Source organism: Eublepharis macularius, chromosome 3, assembly GCF_028583425.1.
Source record: "Eublepharis macularius isolate TG4126 chromosome 3, MPM_Emac_v1.0, whole genome shotgun sequence".
Classification (NCBI taxonomy): Eukaryota; Metazoa; Chordata; class Lepidosauria; order Squamata; family Eublepharidae; genus Eublepharis; species Eublepharis macularius.
The window spans coordinates 73,460,199-73,481,630 of record NC_072792.1 but is presented as its reverse complement, the minus strand read 5'-3'; the positions used below and the strand labels follow the sequence as shown (position 1 = coordinate 73,481,630).

The 21,432-nt window shown below is 41.8% G+C and overlaps 1 protein-coding gene across 1 annotated transcript in view; it reads right to left on the bottom strand.

Annotated features, from left to right (window-relative positions):
- The window catches only part of C3HXorf58 (chromosome 3 CXorf58 homolog), a 33,067-nt gene extending 11,724 nt beyond the window's left edge, over positions 1-21,343 (bottom strand). Inside the window, exons 1-6 of the mRNA XM_054973485.1 lie at positions 21,241-21,343; positions 18,653-18,752; positions 17,502-17,596; positions 12,899-13,010; positions 10,092-10,223; positions 9,235-9,464 (exon numbers count right to left, since the gene is read on the bottom strand). Of these exons, the coding sequence (XP_054829460.1) occupies positions 9,235-9,464; positions 10,092-10,223; positions 12,899-13,010; positions 17,502-17,596; positions 18,653-18,752; positions 21,241-21,299 (728 nt within the window). The 5' untranslated portion in view covers positions 21,300-21,343. The remainder of the gene's footprint in view (positions 1-9,234; positions 9,465-10,091; positions 10,224-12,898; positions 13,011-17,501; positions 17,597-18,652; positions 18,753-21,240) is intronic.
- Positions 21,344-21,432: the final 89 nt, after the last annotated feature.

Sequence of the window (21,432 nt, the reverse complement as noted above, 5' to 3'; positions counted from 1 at the left end):
GCCCTATGAGTTAGCATGACCCATTTTTTTTTTGGCATCGATATGCCATGGCTTCTTCCACCAAGTTTGAAATCTTCCACGGTAGTTACAGTGAAAGCAGTCCCTCCGATCTTGAGCTAGGAATCACTGCTTCTTCAAGCTTTTCTGCCAGGAATCAGGAGCAGAACATGGTATCTTGCTGTACCACAATGAAGTTTGTTGGCTTTCACATAACCACACACACAATTGGGTCTAGAAATCATACTTATCCTTTGGGAGAAAGAAAGCAATCTTGCTGATCATTTTTGAAAGCTAAGACATCATTCTTTCCTTGGCGTGGTGGTGGTGAGTGCCCTCAAGTAATAGCTGACTTACAGCAACCCCTGGTGGGGTTTTCATGAGACTAACAGGTGGTTTGCCATTGCCTGCCTCAGCAACCTTGACCTTTGGTGGGGGACTCCCACCCAATTACTAACCAAGGCCAACCCTGCTTAGCTTCTGAGATCTGACAAGATCAGGCTTACCTGTGCTATCCAGGTCAGGGCTTTCCTTGGCATAATTGGCCAATACATTTTCTCATTCAATGATCTGAACACCTCAGTCCAAGGTCTGGAAGTTATGATTATGGAGGCTAGTGAAAAAATGTCTGCATTTCTGCAGAAGTTGGCATTGTGGAACAGATGCCTAGAAAACGATTCCAATTTCCTGACTCTAGAAAACCATTTAATTTCAGATAGGGATATGGGGATAATTTTATCTGCACCTATTTTGAAAGAAATTTCTTTGCATTTGAAAAAAATCTTAAGAATTCCTTCAACAACTTTCATTCCAGCTGCGGAAAGACCAATGAATTTGAAATCTATTCACCTTCTACCTGAATTTCATCAGTAATGAATGGAAAGATGACCTTGATTGATCTGCAAAGCAAAGTTATATTGAAGCAGGATTTTGGTGTGGAAAGTGTTGGTGATTTTTAGTGTTCTGAAAGTGTTTCTTACCTGTTCTTGATGGGCAGAGTGCAAATAAAGTGCAGTGAAGTCACGCTGTGCTGATTAGACAGGCTAAAAAGTTTATTTAGAAACTACATACTTGAGAGTAAAGGAGAGAGAGAGAGATAGGTCCTCACTATCTGACTACATCTTCGAGAGAGAGAGAGGAGAGAGAAAAGAGAGAGAAGAAACAGGATATTGCCCTGTTTAGCCCAACAGGAGACAAGGAAATGACCCCTCAGGAAACAAGAGAGATGCTGCCCTCACTGTCTTAACTAAGTGATCCTTGCTGCCCCCTGTGTAGAAGGCTCTTCTTCCCTTCTTCTTTGCTGCTGCTGTTGCACACCAGACATTGCAATTTCCAACAGTTCTTGCAGAATGAGCCCTCTTTGCTTTGATTCCCTTCACAGCCACTTACTTGTGTGAATCGGGCTTTTCCACTTTGGTTGCCATTAAAACCAAGGCTAGGAACAGGCTCAATGCAAGCCATACATACTATGTATTTGTATTATCAAAAACTCTATTTTCATATTATATAAAAAACAAGTGTAGTCATTGATTTTTATGGGGGTTTTTTGGGTTAACAATTTGAGCTTTCTTTTTGTTCAGTTTTCATAGTACTAAATGACATATTTATCAACTAGTATTTTTATTTGTACCTACCTAATGTATTTTAAAAGTGAAAGGTCAGCTGACCAATCCCAATTTTAATGTTAAAATCACTAAATATTAGTGCATTTTGGAAACTAAAATTTCAGAAATTTTCCTGGGGCAGGGGCGCTACCACCCCTCAGACACGCTGCAGCTAGATATGAGGTAACTGAAGACTTTGTTGGTGCTTTAGGGATGATCAAGGTTATAAGAGGTTAAGAATCCCTGCATAGGGAACCTAGGGGCCTATCATATTACAGACCTTCCCATTCTTTCTAGCCCTATATGAACTCTGCAATACTACCCAGTCCTGAAGGGACTTCAGCTGAAGATTTAGGTCAGTGGGAAAGCATCAGTTTAGTAACAAGAAGTCCCGAAATTTGATTCTAGCTACAGTATCTGACCATAAAATGCTAGAAAGAGATGCATACCTGATACATTAGTATGGTAGCCATAGCGGAATCAATAGCTTCAGTGGGCAACTCTTGACCTGCGCTGCTTGTCATTTTGCTAAACTTCCCTCTCTTCCAGGCATAACCAAAACATGTATTAACTGATTACATTCCAATAGCTATTATTTCTCTGGCTGACAACTAATCAATTTCCACTCACTCCACACTGCCCAACTGCCTAGTTTATAACACCATGTTAGAAGGTGGAAAACAACCCATGTGGGAAGGCAAAAATATATCAAATAAATGAAAAAGCAGTAAAGGTCAAAGTGAAGGTATATATTGAATATATTACCTTCTATACATACACTTACACTGCATGGACGGTTATAAACGGTCTTGAGTAAACAACTCAAGCGGGGAAAACATCCAACAGGTAAGCTTCCAATTCAACAGGTGCAGCAAGAAACTCCAGCTGGGAAGACATCCAACAGGTAAGTTTCCACAGTATAACAACTATATTCTTATATTTGTATGTACGCAGTAAACAACTCAAGCTGGAAAGACAGTTTACTGTACCAGTTGAACTTTCTTGTTAATAATTAATGATCACACAAAGATGTTTCAGTAAATTGTTTATTGGTTTATAATGGTCCATGTAGTGTGAGTGTATGTATAGAAGGCAATGTGAATTCTATACTCTTAATATATTCAATATATACCTTCACTTTGACCTTCATTGCTTTTTCATTTATTTTATTTTTGCCTTCCTACATGTGTGGTTTTCCACCTAACAGGCGGTATTTGTTGGCAGAAGCCTCTTCGTATTTTTGTTTTTGCCTAGTTCATAACACCAGCATTGTCTCCCTTGCATCCCTAGTCACCCTTCCCTACAGAAACTAATTTTAAGCACGTGTCGGTGGAATGTACATACAGTCTTCCGGTTCATTCCTACCTCCTCTCGTCTTGCAACAAATATATTACTGTATACTCCTCAGGGGATGGGAGTCAGCTTCCCTAGGAGCTCCAAGGACTTCAAGGTTTTAAAGGTTTTTAAATAACTACAAACAACTTTTTGTACTTGAAAATTGTCTTCTTGCATTCTAAAGAGCTCCTAAGCTTATCTACTACACTCCTCAGGGCAGTAACCTGTCATGTGTTTTATGGAATGATATCATCTTTCTGTGTCTGATTGTCCTTCCTATACATACAATCAGCTGTTGGGAGCAGCCCCATTATCTTTGCTGGTCCTACAAATGAGTGGGAACAAGATGCAGAGTGTGTCTTAAGCAGTTACACCCTTCAAAATCCATTGAAGGCACTTTAGGATTGCACTGGCAGATTCTTAGTTTGGACAATGTGAAGAACAATTTTATTCTCCACTATTCCATTGTGTATCCTTCCAGGAAGGCAGCTGAAGGGAATGCTTGGGTTGGGGGGGAAGGTCCTGAACTATCATAACAGAGACACCGCTGAAATAATCAGTGTTTATTAAACAGCACCAGCTGAGGTATAAGTTCTGACAGCGTCACAAGAATGGGGTTGCATACTTTTTTGCTTTCAAAAAAGTGCCTGTGCCTTTGAAAGCTGTGTGACAGAAAGGAAATAGCTGCAGCAGTTCTCATCACTTCCATCCCCCTACTGAGTATGGATGAATCTTTTTTTTTTTGTCTTTTTTGTCATTGGTTCCGAAGGCACAGGAGTCATACAAGAACAAACAGGATGACAAACCTCTCAGTAGAACAGCTGGCTTCCCATGGGTCAGTTCTGCACCTACGGCTTTTGGCTTACATGGCATTGAGGGAGAGAAGCAGCCTTGCCCCCTCCGTGTAAATAACTATCTGGTTGCCTGTGGAGAGGCAAGAGAGACACAGGAATAGTGATTTATAGGTAGCAGCTTGTTAGCTATCTCACTTTATCCCAACCTTACCTCCAAAGAACTAAGCATGTCATAGATGTTTCACATTTCTCATTTTATTCTCATAAAAAGCCTTTAAGATGGGTTGGGCTGAGAGAGAGACTGTCTCATGGTCATCCAGTAAAATTAATGCCTACAGGAAACCACTGAGATTGCCCAGGGACATTCAGCTCCATTTCTCCTTACTGGCGCCTGGAGTACGTAATTGGATGAGGGCCAATAAACTAAAGCTCAATCCAGGCAAGACTGGGATACTGCTGGTCAATGACAAAGTAGATTGAAGAGTAGGGTTGCCAACTCCCTTCAAAAGGGATTTAATGAGAACACCCTGACCTGGATGGCACAGGCATGCCTGATCTCATTAGACCTCAGAAGTTAAGCGGAATCAGCCTGATTACTACATGGATAGGAAACCACCAAGGAAGTCTAGGATTATTATACAGAGCCAGGTAATCGCAAACCACCAATTTGTCTCTTGCCTTGACAACCCTATGTGGTTGCCATACGGCTGCTGCAATTTGACAGCACTTTACACACACAATGAAAAGGGATTTACAAGGTGATCTTATTTAGCTCCATGCTATGAAAAAATCAACTGCTCACTTCCACACATGAAACTTATTAGAAGGATAGGAGATTTTTCTTCAGGCTTGCTGGCAATCCTTATGAGGACTAAGAAATTAGCCTATCCTGATGTGGGTTGTGCTCCCTTCTGAAAAAGCAGGTGCATAGCTTGGGGATGTTGCTGAATATTGGCCTGCACTTGTAGGCTCAGGTCTCCTCTGGAGTACATGGTGCCTGCCCTTTAATCTCTTCGGTTGATGAGCCAGTAATAATAACACCTCGAAAAGTATGATCTTGCCACAGTGGTCCATGCTCTAATCATAGCTACATTAGATTAATGTAATGTGCTCTGTGTGGGCTGCTTTTGAAAACTATCTAGAGACTTAAGCTGGTCCAAAATACAGCAGCCAGTCTACTGCCGGAAGCTAGATATAGGGAATGTGTCACCCGTGCTGAAAGATTTGCATTAGCTGCTCATCTGTTCTGGACATAATTCAAAGTGCTTTAAGGCCCAAATGGTTTGGCCAGGGTTCCTGAAGGACTACCTGTTCCCATGTTGTTCAGTCTGCCACTTAATATCTCCTCCCAAACCCCACCTCTGTGTCCCCCACCACCAGGGAAACCAGGGACAGGACTTTTTCAGAAGTAGCACCTTTCTTGCAGAATTCTCTCCCCTTGAGGCTCGTCTGCCTCCTATCATGCTCACTTTTAGACACCATAAAAGAGCAAGAGTCTAGTAGTACCTATAAGATTAACAAAATTTGTGGTAGGGATGGGTATGAGCTTTCATGAGTCACAGCTCATTTGTTCAGGTACCAGGCTTTTCACAAGGACTTTGACCTCTTTAATTGTTTTTACAATCTGCTTTTAGTTTGATGACTGTTACGAGTATTATTTAGGTTGCTAAAGAGTTCATGTTCTGGACAAGAAGCTACTGTCAGGACAGAATATGGGGAAATAGAATGTTTTCCAATTAGCAAAGAGAATCATAGGGTTGGAAAGGACCTCTAGGGTCATCTAGTCCAACCTCCTGCACAATGCAGGAAATTCACAACTACCACCCCCTCCGACTGCCCAAGTGACCCCCGCTCCATGCCCAGAAGATGGCAAAACACCTCCAGGATCCCTAGCCAAACTGGCCTGTGGAAAATTGCTACCTGACCCCCAAGGTGGCAATTGGCATTACCCTAGGCATGTAAGAAGGCCATGAGAACTAAGCACTGATGTAACCCATTCTGCCCCCTCTCTCAAGATCTGCCCAAGTTCACAGAATCAGCATTGCTGTCAGATGGCCATCTAGCCTCTGCTTAAAAACTTCCAAAGAAGGAGAGCCCACCACCTCCCGAGGAAGCCTGTTCCACTGAGGGACCACTCTAACTGTCAGGAAGTTCTTCCTAATGTTTAGCCGAAAGCTCTTTTGATTTCATTTCAAGCTGTTGGTTCTGGTCTGATCTTCTGGGGCAGAGGAAAACAACTCCACACCATCCTCTATTTGACCGCCCTTCAAGTACTTGAAGATGGTTATTATATTACCTCTCAGTCACCTCCTCTCCAGACTAAACATTCCAAGCTCCTTCAACCTTTCCTCATAGGACTTGGTCTCCAGACCCCTCACCATCTTCGTTGTCCTCCTCTGGACATGTTCCAGCTTGTCTATATCCTTCTTAAATTGTGGTGCCCAAAACTGAACACAATACTCTAGGTGAGGTCTAACCAGAGCAGAGCGATACCATCACTTCTCGTGATCTGGACACTATGCTTATGTTTATACAGCCCAAAACTGCATTTGCCTTTTTAGCTACCATATCACGCTGCTGATTCATGTTCAGTGTATGGTCTACTAAGACCCCAGATCCTTTTTGCACATACTACTGCCAAGACAAGTCTCTTCCATCCTATAATTATACATTTGATTTTTCCTTCCTAAATGCAGAACTTTGCATTTATCTCTGCTGAAATTCATTTTATTTGTCTTAGCCCAGTTTTCCAGCCTGTCAAGATCATCCTGCATCCTTACTCTGTCTTTGACCGTATTTGCTACCCCTTCCAATTTAATATCATCTGCAAATTTAATAAGCATTCCCTCTATTCCTTCAGCCAAGATGTCAGCCAAGAATGCATATTATCTCCCTACTTATTCAACCTCTATACAAAGTATAGCATAAGGAAATCTGGATTAGATCTAGAAGAAGGTGGAGTGAAAATTGGTGGAAAAAACATTAAAAATTTGAGATATGCAGATGACACCAAGTTACTGGCAGAAAAAAGTGAAGACTTGAAACGACTATTGAAATCGAGAAGATTGTGTTTTTGTTATCTGACACTGATAATCATGTGTCCTATAGAGTCTCTCAGTTCGCACTCGCAGCCAAAAGATAAGATCTAAGGTGGTACTGAATGAGGCTGCTTCGTGATCCCTGGGATAGTTTGGCATACTGTATTGTTTTAATTAATTTTAGTAACTTATATAAACTGTGATAAGGGACTTAATTGTTTATTAGTCAATGTTTGGTGAATTGTGACAGCCTACAGCTATAGACAATAAACTCTTTTGATCTTGATCTTGACTACTGATGAAGATTAAAGGAGAAAGCGCCAAAGCAGGATTATAGCTGACCATCAAGACAAAAGTAATGACTACTGAGGAATTACACAATTTTAAAGTTGACAATGAGGAAATTGAAATTGTTCAAGATTTCCTATTCCTTGGCTCAATCATCAACCAAAAGGGAGACTGCAGTGAAGAAATCAGAAGAAGACTGATACTTGGAAAAGCAGCTGTGAGGGAGCTAGAAAAGATCCTTAAAATAAAGATGTCTCTCTGGGAACCAAGATAATCAAGGTAATCCAAACGATGGTATTCCCCATTACTACGTATGGATATGAAAGTTGGATGGGTGAAGAAAGCTGAAAGGAAGAAAATTGATTCATTTGAAATGTGGTGCTGGAGGAGAGTTTTGTGGATACCATGAATGGCCAAAAAGAGAAATAAGTAGGTACTAGATCAAATCAAGCCTGAATTCTCTCTAGAAGCTAAAATGACAAAACTGAGGTTATCGTACTTTGGTCACATCACGAGAAGAAAAAATTCTCTGGAAAAGTCAATAATGCTAGGAAAAGTGGAAGGCAGTAGGAAAAGGTTTACTGATATAAAACGAGATGGTTTGACTCAATAAAAGAAGCCATGTCCTCCAGTTTGCAGGATCTGAGCAAGTCTGTTAATGATAGGACATTTTGGAGGTCTTTCATTCATAGGGTTGCATAGGTCAGAGGGGACTTGATGGTACATAACACACAAACACTCATTACTTTATGCCGTTTTATGATCTTGAGTTTTATTAGCTGAACTTTTAATTGTTAATTTTAACGATTTTATGGTTTTATACTTGTTTTATTTTGTGATCTGCCCTGAGGAGGTGTCCAAGGAGGCAGGATTTAAATTTAGGTCTTCTCAGTTCTACGTCAACTCTCTAAATGTCACACTACACTGATAACTATAATTGATAGTTCCTGTGGCTAGGAACTCATTAGGGGCTGTGGAGAAGTAACTGAAAAAAATGAACTTCACCCAAGTGCTCTTCTATGCCACATACATGTTGATGATGAAGATACTGTAATCACCAAGACAATATAGAGAGTTGCATTTGACCTCTGTCTTTGGTTAGTGTCTGCTCTGTTCCACGTGCCATGGCTTTGACCCTGCAAAGGGCAGAGGCTGGGACTAGGCACAGGAGTATGTGCTTGGCAGCCCAAGGCCTCTTCCTACTGAGGAAGTACCATGAGAGACTATTAATCATTGCAAGATCTGACTCCCATTATTCCTCATTAGTAGAGGAGCTGACATGGCTTGTGAAAAGGAACCTAACATGGGACTCAAAATCACTTATAGGGGGAAATCCCTCTGTAAGGCTACAATGAGCCTGGAACTAGTGTGTGATCAACTTCTCTGCAGCCTTGCTGATTATTTCACCAGTTGCCTGACCTTCTTGTTGTGGATTCTTGGAACTTTCTGCCTGACCCTTGTACTCCTTGGACATCGCCTCTGGAATATGGTACCTGACCCTGGACACCGAGACCTTGGACTGCCTTTTGGACTTTGTTTCTGGATTAAAGTACCTGACCCTGAACTTTGACTTTGAACAGTAACATTAAAATCACTGCTGTCTGGAAACCTGCTGTTGCTGGGGTTTGCCTCCCACCTGGTGAACAGGCTCTGGAGACAAGGGTATAACTATGCTGGCATAGATTCACAATCACAGCATATATTTCATCTCTGCTGGCGCTGAGGTATTTAGGAACAACTGTATCCCAATCCAGTGAACATAACTTGGAGAAAGGAACATGCTGAAAATCAGTTTCCCAGAATGCAGGATCATCCCTGCACTCCGTAATAAAATAATTCACAATTGGTCTGAAAATCCTTGACATAATTTGTACCCTGAAAAGAGATTCATAGATATGTCACAGACTGCTGACAAAAGTGCCCCTGCTGCTGGGTATGAAAGAAACCTAACAGCCTGCTTTCCCTCATATGCTACAGGATGCTCCAGTACAGCTCTGCACTACAGGCCATGGAGCTGCTGCACTTGTGAGCATCCTATTAAGAAGTGGCACTACTCGGTGATCAAAAGTAAATGGAAACTGCAGATTCCCATTAGTCTTTTGGTTATTTTCACCAACATTTAGCAACACAATGGAAGGAAAGTCCAAAGGAAGCAAACTGACAACTGATGTATTTTACCTGATTTGACAAACGGCCATGAGTTGAGCGTGGTACGTCTCTTCATTCTCTGGTCTCAGCAGCAGAAATGGAAGTTCACACCTCAGTCTGGCAGACATTTTCCCCGATTGTGCATACTCCATGATGTCATACATTATCATTGTCCTGGGAAAATTTTCAAGTGATAGTCTTCTCCAGTAGTTATGCCTGCCACCAAAGTATGCTGGAGTCTCATCCAAGTGACTGCTATACTAGAGACATAAAGCAACAATATTTTGGAAAATTTAAAGTATTTTAGAATTCATTGGTATCTTTTGCAAGATGCCTCCTTTCTGCAAGGGATGGAAGAAAGCACGCTATGAAGGTGGATCTAAATGGCTGAGCTACTAAAATTATCTTGTTTATGTCATCTATTGCCCGGAACAATAAATGTTTTTGTTTTTAAAATGCAACTAAATGTTGCTTGTAAGTACAAGTTGTGGGTAAATAGGATGAAGTTTTTCTCTTAGGAATCGTGAATATTATATGTGCTTTTGACCTAGTCAGATCCCACATCTCCCTTCAAGTTTGTACGTTATGTGAGCTTGAGAACAAGTCTGGGCTCATGTATTTATTCCTCCAACCTTCCCCACTTGACACAGTTTTTAAAATAAGCCCTTAAATCCCATGGGCATTTATTTACAACCCACCTTTCTCCCCAGTAGGGACTCAAAGCAGCTCATCATTCTCCTCTGTTTTATCCTTTTAGCCCTGTGAGGTAGGTTAGGTCCAAGGTTATCCAGTGAATTTCCATGGCGGAGTGGGGATTCAAACTTGGCCCCCCCCCACATCCTACTCCAACTACATCCTACCCATTATGCCTTGTGAATATTACTTACTTGCATGTAGTCCTTTACTGTAGCAACATCTATCTCATCAGTTACTCCGTATCTTTTATACTGAAGCTCATCCTGTAATATCTGCTTATAATACTTCCGATGTCCCATTAATCTGCAAGCGTCAGAAGCTGCCTATTAAAATTGAAAAGTACAGAACAAAATAGCTGCAATTTCATTTTACCTACATTCCAAACCACCGCTCTGAAATTCTCAGGCTCTTTAGACTTATGGCAAATCCCCATTATAAATATTTATAATGAAAAAAGGATCATTGTAGTATATGAAAATCTTAAATAATTTGGAAAGATTCTACTGAGAGGTAATAGTATTCTCACAGGGGAGGAGTGAGCATGGACTCTATTTTTCCACCACAAACATGTTACACAGGTATTCTGGGAAGATGCTCATTCTCTGTGTGCATAGATCCAGAGGAGTTGGCCATGTTAGTCTGTAGTTGCAAAATAGTAAAGTCCAGTAGCACCTTTAAGACTAATCAACTTATTTTTAGCATAAGCTTTTGAGAACCACAACTCGTGTTTGTCAGAGAGTTGTGGTTCTCGAAAGCTTATGCTATAAATAAGTTGGTTAGTTTTAAAGGTGCTACTGAACTCTTTACCATCATTCTCTGTGTGCTCTCTCTCTCTACTTCTTGAAAACAAAGAATGATGAGGATTCATTGTCCACACAAAGTACCAGCAGCATATTACATTTGAAGTGATGCAGAAGAGGAAGGGAGCTGATGTCAGATCAGTGACCATGATTTTCCATCTATATGAACTATATCTAAAGGATGGGTTGAAATAATAACTTTTACATGAACCCTATGACATCTTGCATAGAAGAATACAAATAATACAAGGACTGAAACTGAACAATTAATCAAGCAGGTTGCAATCTAGAGAAAGCATTTTTTTCAGATCAATTGCAAGGATGATCAGTTTCCTACATGAATATTATACATTTCTGTGTTTTTTAAAAAATCACACAGCATATCTACAGGACCACCTCTCACCATATGTACCCCAGAGGATGCTTCGTTCAACAAATAAACAACTGTTGGTGGTCCCTGGCCCAAGGGAGGCCTGCCTGGCCTTGACCAGAGCCAGGGCCTTTTCGGTCCTGGCACCGACCTGGTGAAACTCTCTGAGAAAAGCAGGGCCTGATGGGATTTGTTATCTTTCCGCCGGATCTGTAAGACAGAGATGTTCCGCCAGGCATATGGTGGAGGCTAGGTTGTGTCCCCACCAGCCACACTAAAGATCTGTCCACCATCCTATATATGAGCTAGGTCCTGAAGTGTAGTATTTTATTGTCTTCATCTGAAGAGAAGCTCTATTGTATTTATTGTATAAAGTTGTTTTAATGTTATTTGTATAATGTTTTATCTGTTTTTAACTGTTATTTATGTAATTTGAAATGTTGTATTCTGCCCTGAGCCCGCCTGGTGGGGAGGGCGGACTAAAAATCTAATTAAATAAATAAATAGATAGATAAATAAATTACTTGCAGCAACATGTCCCCAGGTTCGCCCCAAAATACAAGGATGAGTTATAAAAGCTACTGAATACAAATCCACTCCTGGTGCAACCACACTATTTTCCTATCTGTTGACCTTTAATTGGCTTTAACATAAAACATCAAAGCAGATTTTGATACCTAGGAGTTTTAAATTTGAAACAACAAATTTTTTTTGCCTAGCAAATTTTAACTTAATCTACTGTTCTAAGAATATAAAAATTCATAACCTTGTTAGCATTTAAAATGCTTTTGTTTCTTCAAACAAAATTGCAGATATACCAAATATGAATGAGTGAAAGGTAGAGAGAGGGCAAGGTCATGTTCTGCTGACTATATTGCTGCATCCTATGCTATAATTAGTGCAGACACCGTTTTTATAGTTAATTTAATTCTGAAAGTTCTGGAGTGTTTCTAGATAACGTACATTTATGTTCCTGAATTGTAGCTTTGTCTACTTACCTTACTACTTTTAACAATTTCTTATTTGCTAGGGTGATCTATAGAATAGCAAGAAACAGACTTGTACAACATGTAACTCATGAATCCAAAAGCAGCTTATCAGCCATGTATTAAAGCGTACCACGTACGTGACCTACCCTTCTTGTAATTCCAGACAGGCAGCAAAACCATTTGGTTTCTCAAGGCTCTCTTGGGTTACCATACATGGCTGGTGTGCTGCTTTTGACATGGTATGTCACACCTTATGAAATTCTATTATAAACTTGGGCCCCCGTCTAACTAAAGTTAGTTATGCATCCTCTGGATCTATTCAGGTAACAGTGAAGCCTTCCTCTGGTAGAAGGAGCCTTGTTCTAGTGGAAGAGGCACAGTTGGCCACAACAAGGCTCCTTGCCGCTGCAGAAGTCGTGGCTGGATTTGAGTCCCATGGCACCTTAGGGACCAACAAGATTTTCAGAGTGTAAGCTTTTGAGAGTAAGAGCTCCCTCTTTCAGACAGCTGATGTTGGTCTCTAAGGTGCCACTGGACTAAAATCCTGCTGTTCTGCTGCAGACCAACACTGCTGCCCACCTAACTACCCTCATAGAAGTCACTGCTGTTATGGAATGGATTCACAGGATCCAGCCTATTGAAAGCAACCGATCTAACAGGACAAACTTGTTCTATTGGTTTCATAAGTAATGTGCTAGACTGTGTGAAAAGAAAATGTTTTAAGCAACAGCTTAATAAGTAAGCTATGTGATCTCTCAAGCTGAAGTAACAGATAAGATATTACAGAATGTTAAAAATAAGATTGAGTAAAGGTTTAAGAGAAACATCTAGAAGTTCACCTCACTTCGTGATGTTATTATTGTTTTCCCACTGAGGTATTTGCTGCCTTGGCCCCCTGAGATGCAAAATATCTTGAACACAATAAAAGGAGGAAAGTTGGTCCCAGCAAATCTGAAAGAAAAAAAAAGAGTTAATTTTCTACTATCACAAAAAGCTTATTTTTTATTTTATGCAATTTCTCATTTGCTCTCAGGTAGATTATACCATTAGTAAGCTTTTAAATGTTATTCTGCATTGTAAGTTAACCACGACAATCAAAAGAATTACACCTTTGTTTACAATCACAATATAAGGTATTTTCAAGTGGATAGCTGTGATGGTTCGCAGTAGAAGAGCTTTGATTCTCAAAAGCTCATATGCTGGAAATCTACTTGTCTTTAAGGTGCTACTGGACCTGAATATAAACATATATTTCAATGAAATCAATAGTACTGACTTCAACATCAACATCCTAATCCAACGTGTATATTTTTGTGCAAATCCTTTTTTTATTTTTATAATCAGGTCCTCTGCCCGATTATAAATGTTTCCATGCTGAAAATTGCCAATCATGGGGAGGGAATGTATGCGTGAACACTGCCTGCATGCATGCATAAGATCTGTGCTCATGAACTGTCAATCATGCAGAGGAAGGGGACAGGGCCAGAGTACTTGTGCCAACACTCTTTTTGTGCATTGTCAATGTGTAGAGGGCTCAGGTGTATAGGGCTAATGCATTAATCATAATACAACAATCACTGGCATACTAGCAAGATATGATTTACCAAAGATTCTAGGTAGATTCTGTTCTGAACTGTACCAGTTCAAACTATAAGTAGGGAATAGCAGATCTTCCATTTAAAAAACCAAAAGGAAGCCAACACCTCCCAAATATTGAAAACTAGTGGTTTAGCGAGAAAGCAGTTTAAGGAGAAACTAGCAGTTTAAAGAGGCTCTTTTACAAGTCAGAGCATTCAAAGTTCTCCAAGAAAAAGAACTGTAATTAAACTATTTTGCGAGGCCAGCAGGTGACTGTAAGGGCAGAGGCTCCAAGACATGGAGACCAAAGTTGGAGATGAAAAGCCCACAACTTTACTGATTACAGCTCACAGGAGCCTTGGCACCATATGAGGCACAGATCCCCAGACTGGCTGACTTGCCTACCAGCTGATGTCCTTCTCATCCCCTCAGACCTCCAGCTGAGGGGGGGCACCATGGGATGACAGTAAGTGGGATTCCACTGGGGCGTAGGCCTCTGTGTGGTTCCCATCATCTAGGAGCAAGCAGGCCCCGACAGCTCCCCGAGGTTGGCTTGTCCCTGTCCGGCATCGCACCCAAGATCCCTTAAGGCGATCCCCAGCTATAGGGAAACAGTGCACGCAGGCTGTGTTTGCCCCAAACAGATCAATGCCCAATATCCAAATTGCCATAAGAGCCACAAAATGGCTCCAGCCAAAGCTCCTAGAGCTGCAACCAACCCTGCAGTCTGTCCTGCACATCCTGTAACCAAATGTCCTGTCCCCAGCTGGACAAGTGCACCCCGTTGGGATGCTACAAAGCCTCGAGCTAAAGGAAATGTCCAGATGGTAAATGACACAATCCCCCATTGCCTCCACACAGCGTGCAATGTTCTTCTCAACCCACCGTCTGGCCAAGTCCACCTTCACAGGCAAAGTGGCCTCCATCCACGAACATCTCCCTAGCAAGTCTGACTGCAGCCCTGGGAAACGCTGCTGCAAAGTCCCCATGTCCTCCAGCATTGCCTGTGATAAATCCAAGCCTGGCTGCGAGCCCCCAGCAGGATGACAATGGCGTCGGGGCCAGGAGGTCATGATGTGGTGCAGCACCATAGGCAAGAAGGCATCCCAATGCATGACAGTATTCCCTGATTCCCTTGAAGACCCAGATGTGATGGTGGGGAGTGGTAGCACCCACTGTTGCCTTGGCGAGGTGGGTGCAGAATATCCTCCCTGGAAAGACTACCTGACAGGCAAAGTTGAGGTACCCAATCAAAGACTGAATACCCTTAACAGTGGTTTTGGGACGAGGCTAGGTGTGCCAGAGGAGCTCCCTGCCACACCTAGCACGACCACCCTGCCACCTATTCCAATTCAATGCCTGGATAAGTGAGGCATCTTTTTCCGTGCCAAGGGAACACCCAACTCAAATGAGAGGGCCTGGAAGGAGGCCAGGTGGGCAGCATAGGCTGTTCCACCCATCAGGCCCACTATCAAAAATTCTCAAGGTATTGCATCACGTGCAGGCACCCTATGCGGCCTTTAGCTGGCCACTTCAGGAAGATACTGAATGCCTCAAATGCAGCACAGGTCACCAAGAAACCCATGGCTCCATGGTTTGAAACCTAATAAGCAAAAATTGTCAGGGTGTACTGACAGCAGATGGAAGGCCAACTGGACATCACACTTGGCTGTGAGGGCGCCCGCAACACATGATCTGATGAGGCAGACTGTCTAGTTGAAAGACACATCTGACAGAGCAATACTTGACTAGGATTTCATTGTTCACTGAGGAACCCTGAGGACAGGATAGGTGTGGAATGAACCAGTATTCTCCATGGGTCTTTTTCCAGACCACCCTGAGTGGGGACACCCTTGAATTGAAGAGGGATGGGCTGTCAAAGGGATCAGTCACATGGCCGGCAGTCATGTCCTTAGTGATTTTTGAGGCAAATCCCTAGCAGATTTAAGATTACCTGAGGTGGTGGCCACCCGGGAGTCCTTGAAGGGTATGTGACACCTATTGCGGAGCCCCTCCCACAGAAAGAAGGTGGCCTCCTTGTTGGGGTAGAGGTCCAGCAGGGTGGAAGGCCTCTCTGTGTACAGGGGTGTGAGAGCCAACCCCAACCCTATGTATTGTGGACTACTCTGAAGTGGATGGCTGGGCCCTGGCGCCAGTGGTCCCACCCTCGTGAGCCCTGATAGCAGAGGGCCAGGCTACCTAAAAGTGCTGCTGGCCCCCCAGGGGATGGGGACACGTGGGCTGTGGGAATTATTCACTCACAGAATAATTCTTTCACTCCTCAGACACAGACTCTCTCAGGCCTCCAGTTTACCAGAACCAGGCAGAATGAATACGTTCTCTCAGCACACTGGCTAAAAACTGCAATTTACTGCACCCCCCCTATGGTACAGCTACAGTCCAATCACAGCACTCTCCATTCACTCATTCACCCCCTCCTCTCACCAGAAGGCTGCACTTTTAACCACAGTAAACAAATATTCAGCCCCCACCCCATTAACCAGCAGAAACAAAATACAAGCTATTTATATGTCAAAACACTACAAAATCCAACCACAGTGCAATCCTAAACTGACTTACACCCTTGCATAGCCATTGATGAGTAGATTTAGCAAGATGTAACTTTGTTTAGGACTGCAATGTTATAATCTGGAATATATGACCGAGAACTGCCCTTACTGACTTGGCTACTTGCCATCATCTAAAATGATGCCACACTAGATGGGTTTTCATTTTTTCACATTAAACTCTTATTAAATCCTATAATTCTTCTATCATTACTGTTATAAGGGTGTTGCTTCATAAAACAGGACAAGGAAGTGACAGTTTATCAATACGAGCTATTCCTTCTCACGTACTCTTCTATGGAGGAATAATATAACATTGTAATCAGCCTGTGACCATACAGCAACATTTAATATAGTTGAAGCCAGAAAGGGTGTTATATTGAACAGGCACATTTATTATTTAGAGATAAAGAGACTTGTCTGAGTGGTTAATCATATAAAAATAATACAATAAAAGCATAAATATAAGTTATTAATCTTAAAACTAGCAATAAAACAAACAACTCACATTTGCTCCCCAAATGGGAAAAATTATCATCATCATCATCGATGATGATGATGAAGATGATGCAAAAGGGCAACGCATCAATAAGAAAGCCATCTCTGGATGCTTCCCTCCTGACGTCTGCTGGCAGAGGCTCAGAGAGCAGCTGGCTTGGGAGAAGGAGATGAATTGGTGGGCTGGACAGTATGGGAAGTAATGTTCCCTTACTTACTCTGGTTCTACACTTACCTGAAAGGAAAGAACCAGCACTCTTAATTTCACCCAGAAACATCATCATCATCATAATAGATTTATATACCGCCCTTCAGGACAACTTAATGCTCACTCAGAGCGGTTTACAAAGTATTATTATCCATACAACAAAACATCCTGTGAGGTGGGTGGGGCTGAGAAAGCCCCAGAGAACTGTCACTAGCCCAAGGTCACCCAGCTGGCTTCAAGTGGAGGAGTGGGGAATCAAACCCGGCTCTCCAGATTAGAGTCCCACGCTCTCAACCACTACACCAAACTGGGGCAGCCAAAGCATACCTTTCAGTGCAGTATATTCAGCCCCTAGTTCCTTCACTTGGATCAACTGCAGTTTCTGAACTGCAGTTTCAAAGGCAGCCAAGTCCCCAGCATCAAGAACATACACTCAGAACTGGGATTCTGGGTAGCAATGCACCTAGTGAATGCTGTAATGGCCCAACAGAGCATACCCACTCTCTCTTCTGGTCCAGGGTAGGCTGGTGCTGAACCAGGAATCTTGTAATTTTGTAAACTGAATCGATGAACACTATGTACCCATTTTACCTGAATCGGACTTTGCATAGAATACTAGGATCCTTAAGAAGTTCAGCCTCCAAAGGACTCACTCTTTTCAAAATATCATAACTAATACAATGCTCCTGAAAGAAAAATAATCTTTGTTTATTGATTTTTATAACAATGTAGCACACATAACAACATGTTTCACTCTGAAAAAGAATGGTCACTCTTCAGAAATTAATGTTTATCATAATTTTCCATCTATTTATTATCTTCTAATTCTTGCAAATAGTAATATTTAAATAGATTGAGAGTTAAATTATTTACTTAAATAATTTAAATACAGTATTGATTTAATACTTAAATTCATAGAGCCACTGTAGTGAGCAGCTAGAGTGATGGAGTAGGATTTAGATGGCCCAGGTTTAATTCTTTGCTTTGCCAAGGAAGCTTGTTGGGTCCTTGAGCCCATCACAAACTCTCAACCTAAACTACGTCATAGGGTTTGTACTGAGGAAAAAATGGAGCAGAGGAGCACGATGAAAGCAGGTTCGGGGAGAAAAGTGGGGTATAAATGAAGTAAAATAAGTAACAATATGTAGCTAAAATATAATTTTTTAAAAATCTCTTCTGAAAGTATGGAAATATCCTTGATACTGTATGGAAATGTCCTTGATATTGATTGTACTAATCTCACACTATCTGCCTTCAGTCTCAGTGAGAAAGGCGGACTATAAATGACAAATAAATAAATGAATGAATGAATTATAAAGCTCACTTGTTTGACTGCATATGCAAAGAAAAGTGGGAGGGTAGTAACCTGCTTGTCAAGTCTGTAGCTGGACATGTTGTGACAGTCAGGATTAAGAACAGCACTATAAGTCAACATGAAACAGTAAAATCCTAAATAACAGTAATTTCCTAGGCTTTCAGTGATTGCTAACAACAGAGGACCATATGCACAGGCAGCTGTAAGTCCTTGTCAGCAGAGGAAGGTCCTGCTTTTTTTTAGTAAGGACAAACCAATTTTCCTGCATACTTTGCAAGGTTCCCCCAGTACACATTAAACCCCTCCTGGCCCCTGTACATAAGAGAATCCATTTTTAAATTAAAGACAACAACAAGAAAAAGAATGAGAGAACAATTAAACTACAGGCCAAACATCTAGTTAAGTAATACCAAGTACAATAACCTACCGCTGCACGAATTGTATGTTTCAGGAGCTTGAACAACCTTGTCTTTACATGAATCCACCACGCATTCTGAATAGTTTTTGCTGCTTTTTCTTTTTGAATTCTGGTGGAAGAAAAGTCAAATCATCAAATGGGTGGTCAATCTGAGATTAGAATGTAAAATGCCTGAAAATTAATTTGAATATGTATAGAATATTTTATATAAACATTAATAGAAAGATGAAAATTCCATGGGTCAGCAGACTGCACAATAACTAATACAGAGCTGGTAACATTTTGGCAACAAACTTTCAATATTACATTAAAAATTCAGTGTAGCAAATTCAAAACACTAGCATAATTCAGTGAAACAGGTATATTTAATACTGCTATTTTAAACTTGCTTAGCAAGCTCAATGACAACTCAATGGAAATTCTTAAGAAACAATAGGTCACATTTTAACTGAGCATGTTAGAGCTAAACTACACGAGATGCCCGGCATGTGTTGTCTTCCCACAAGTTTACTTGGGAAGTGTAGTCAGTCCAGCAGCAGCAGGGTCAGAAGGATGAGAGGGAAAGAGACAGTGAGGGGAGTCCGAAGCTGACAAGCGGTTAGTGGTGGCAGAAGGAGCTGCTGAGGCTGCCACCGCTGCTAGACTCAACCATCTCTTCTCACATCCTTCCCCTCTCTGTGAGAAGGGATGTTTGAGTTTAGCAGCGGTGGAAGCCTCAGCAGCTCCTTCTGCCGCTGCTAGCCACATGACAGCTTTGGGCTCCCTTAACTGACTCTTTCCCTTCTGTCTTTCTGGCCCTGCTGCTGCTGGCCCAATTACACTCCCCAGTTAAACTTGCGGGAACCCAACACGTATTGGTCGTCTTGTGTAGTTTTGCTCTTAGTTTAACAGATTTCAGTGGAACTTAGGTATGATTTTCATGTCCTACAAATTCCAATGAATTTGAAACGATTAAATACAGTTTTCCACATGTTGGAGTGATTTACTGATGTTGTACTAACCTTAGCATTAGAAGTGTACACAATATCTTTTCCCAGGGTAATATTAGTAACAGCACAATTTAGGGGTGCCAGAGTAGGGATGGCAAAGTACAGCCATATGTGGAGACCAAAGAGCCAAGAGAGAGACAGGTTGTTGTATAGGAAAACATGTTATAGATGTCTATATGCCAATGCTATAAGTGTCTGAGCTATGTTGGAGGAAGCAGAAAGACTTGGCACTAAATGACAATTTAGATATTTTGAGGCTCCTCCCACAAAACATATGAGGTTTCAGATTCCTGGATACACAATTATAAAGGACACAATAACCACAGAGAATGGCTGTTAGAGTCTATGTATCAGTTCCCCTATCTAGATAGGATCACCATCTTTTCTATGGATTCAACTGTTGGGAGGAAGAAATCAATCTGGTGTAGGTTTTGTTACGTCATATTGCATCTTCTATGTAAGGAAGAGCACCTCTTGATTTCTACCTGTTATACAGCAGAAGCCCTCAGCATACCCGAGAGACATTTATGCAATATAGAATATAGGTAACCTACAGTATAAAATAAGTATGAACCTCATTTGATTCCTGATTCTTGACCTAACTCTCCCTGACACTGTTTCTTGAAGCCTGAAATGTTAGCCCAAATGGCCTGCTTCACTGGAGGGCACGTTCCTGAATAATAGAAAGAATTAATCCACTGCCCCTAGACTAGCCTTGTAATGGTTCCTCTGGACAAAGATAAATGAGCCATCTCTTGTCACATATGAGTTTGCTTGGAGGTGCAAATGTTGCCAAATCAAAACACTTGTGCAAAGAATGCATGGGAGATTCCCTCATACAGGAAATCTATACCAGTGAATGAGACAGGTCTACAATGGCTGTTCGCATGTTAAAACATAAGAATGGCTGAGCAATTAGCTTTGAGTGGGCACATCCGTGACAAGATTGGTCTTATTGTTACAATGGCGTCAAGGGAAGAATTATTTGTTCCTCAATCTGGTAAACAACTATTTCTAATAATAATTAAAGGATGGACGGCCCCTAGAAGAGGGACCACCAACAGATGATTGCCAAGTCATATGTACGCTTTACCTGTCAAACCAATTATTCACTGAATGTATAATTTTTGGCTAATGAACCAAGGTGATAAACGTTGATGCACAGGCCTGGAGAGGGCTGCAGAACACTTGGGACAGAGGGGTTTTGAAATTCTCTGTATCCCTTTTTTCCCTTTTATTCGAATAAAACTAATTGAACCTGCTCATTGGACTTCCCGAGTGCTTCCTTAAGAATCTGGCCAGGGGAGTACTTACTGTCCACGGGATTTGTGGAACAGCAGGATCGCCTTCCACAAATGCCATACAGCCCATTCTCTAAAGCAGCCATTTTCTCCAGGGGAACTGATCTCTGTAAGCTGGAGACGAGTTGCTGTTGTAGGAGATCTCCAGGCACCACCTGGAGGCCAGGAACTCTAAATTTTTGCTCCAAGCAAAACAGCCTGTCGAATCTCTGCCTCTCATGCAGCCGCTCCATCCATATAAATCTATCACGAGATTCGAAATAAGGAGCGCAAATGCACCCGCCCCGTCACCTTCCCACAATTGTACCGTTTTCTTTTCTCATCGCTGGATTCGGCGAACGAGCTCGGGTCGTAACTACTCCACATCAGCGGGTGCTCCGGGCAGACGGCCGCCCTCCAGGCTGCAGTCCTCGAACGCGCCTCAGATGTTGCCTAGAAACCAAGCAACCAAACCAGCCTGGCACCTCCCACTTCCATACACGCAACCTACGTCGAAGAC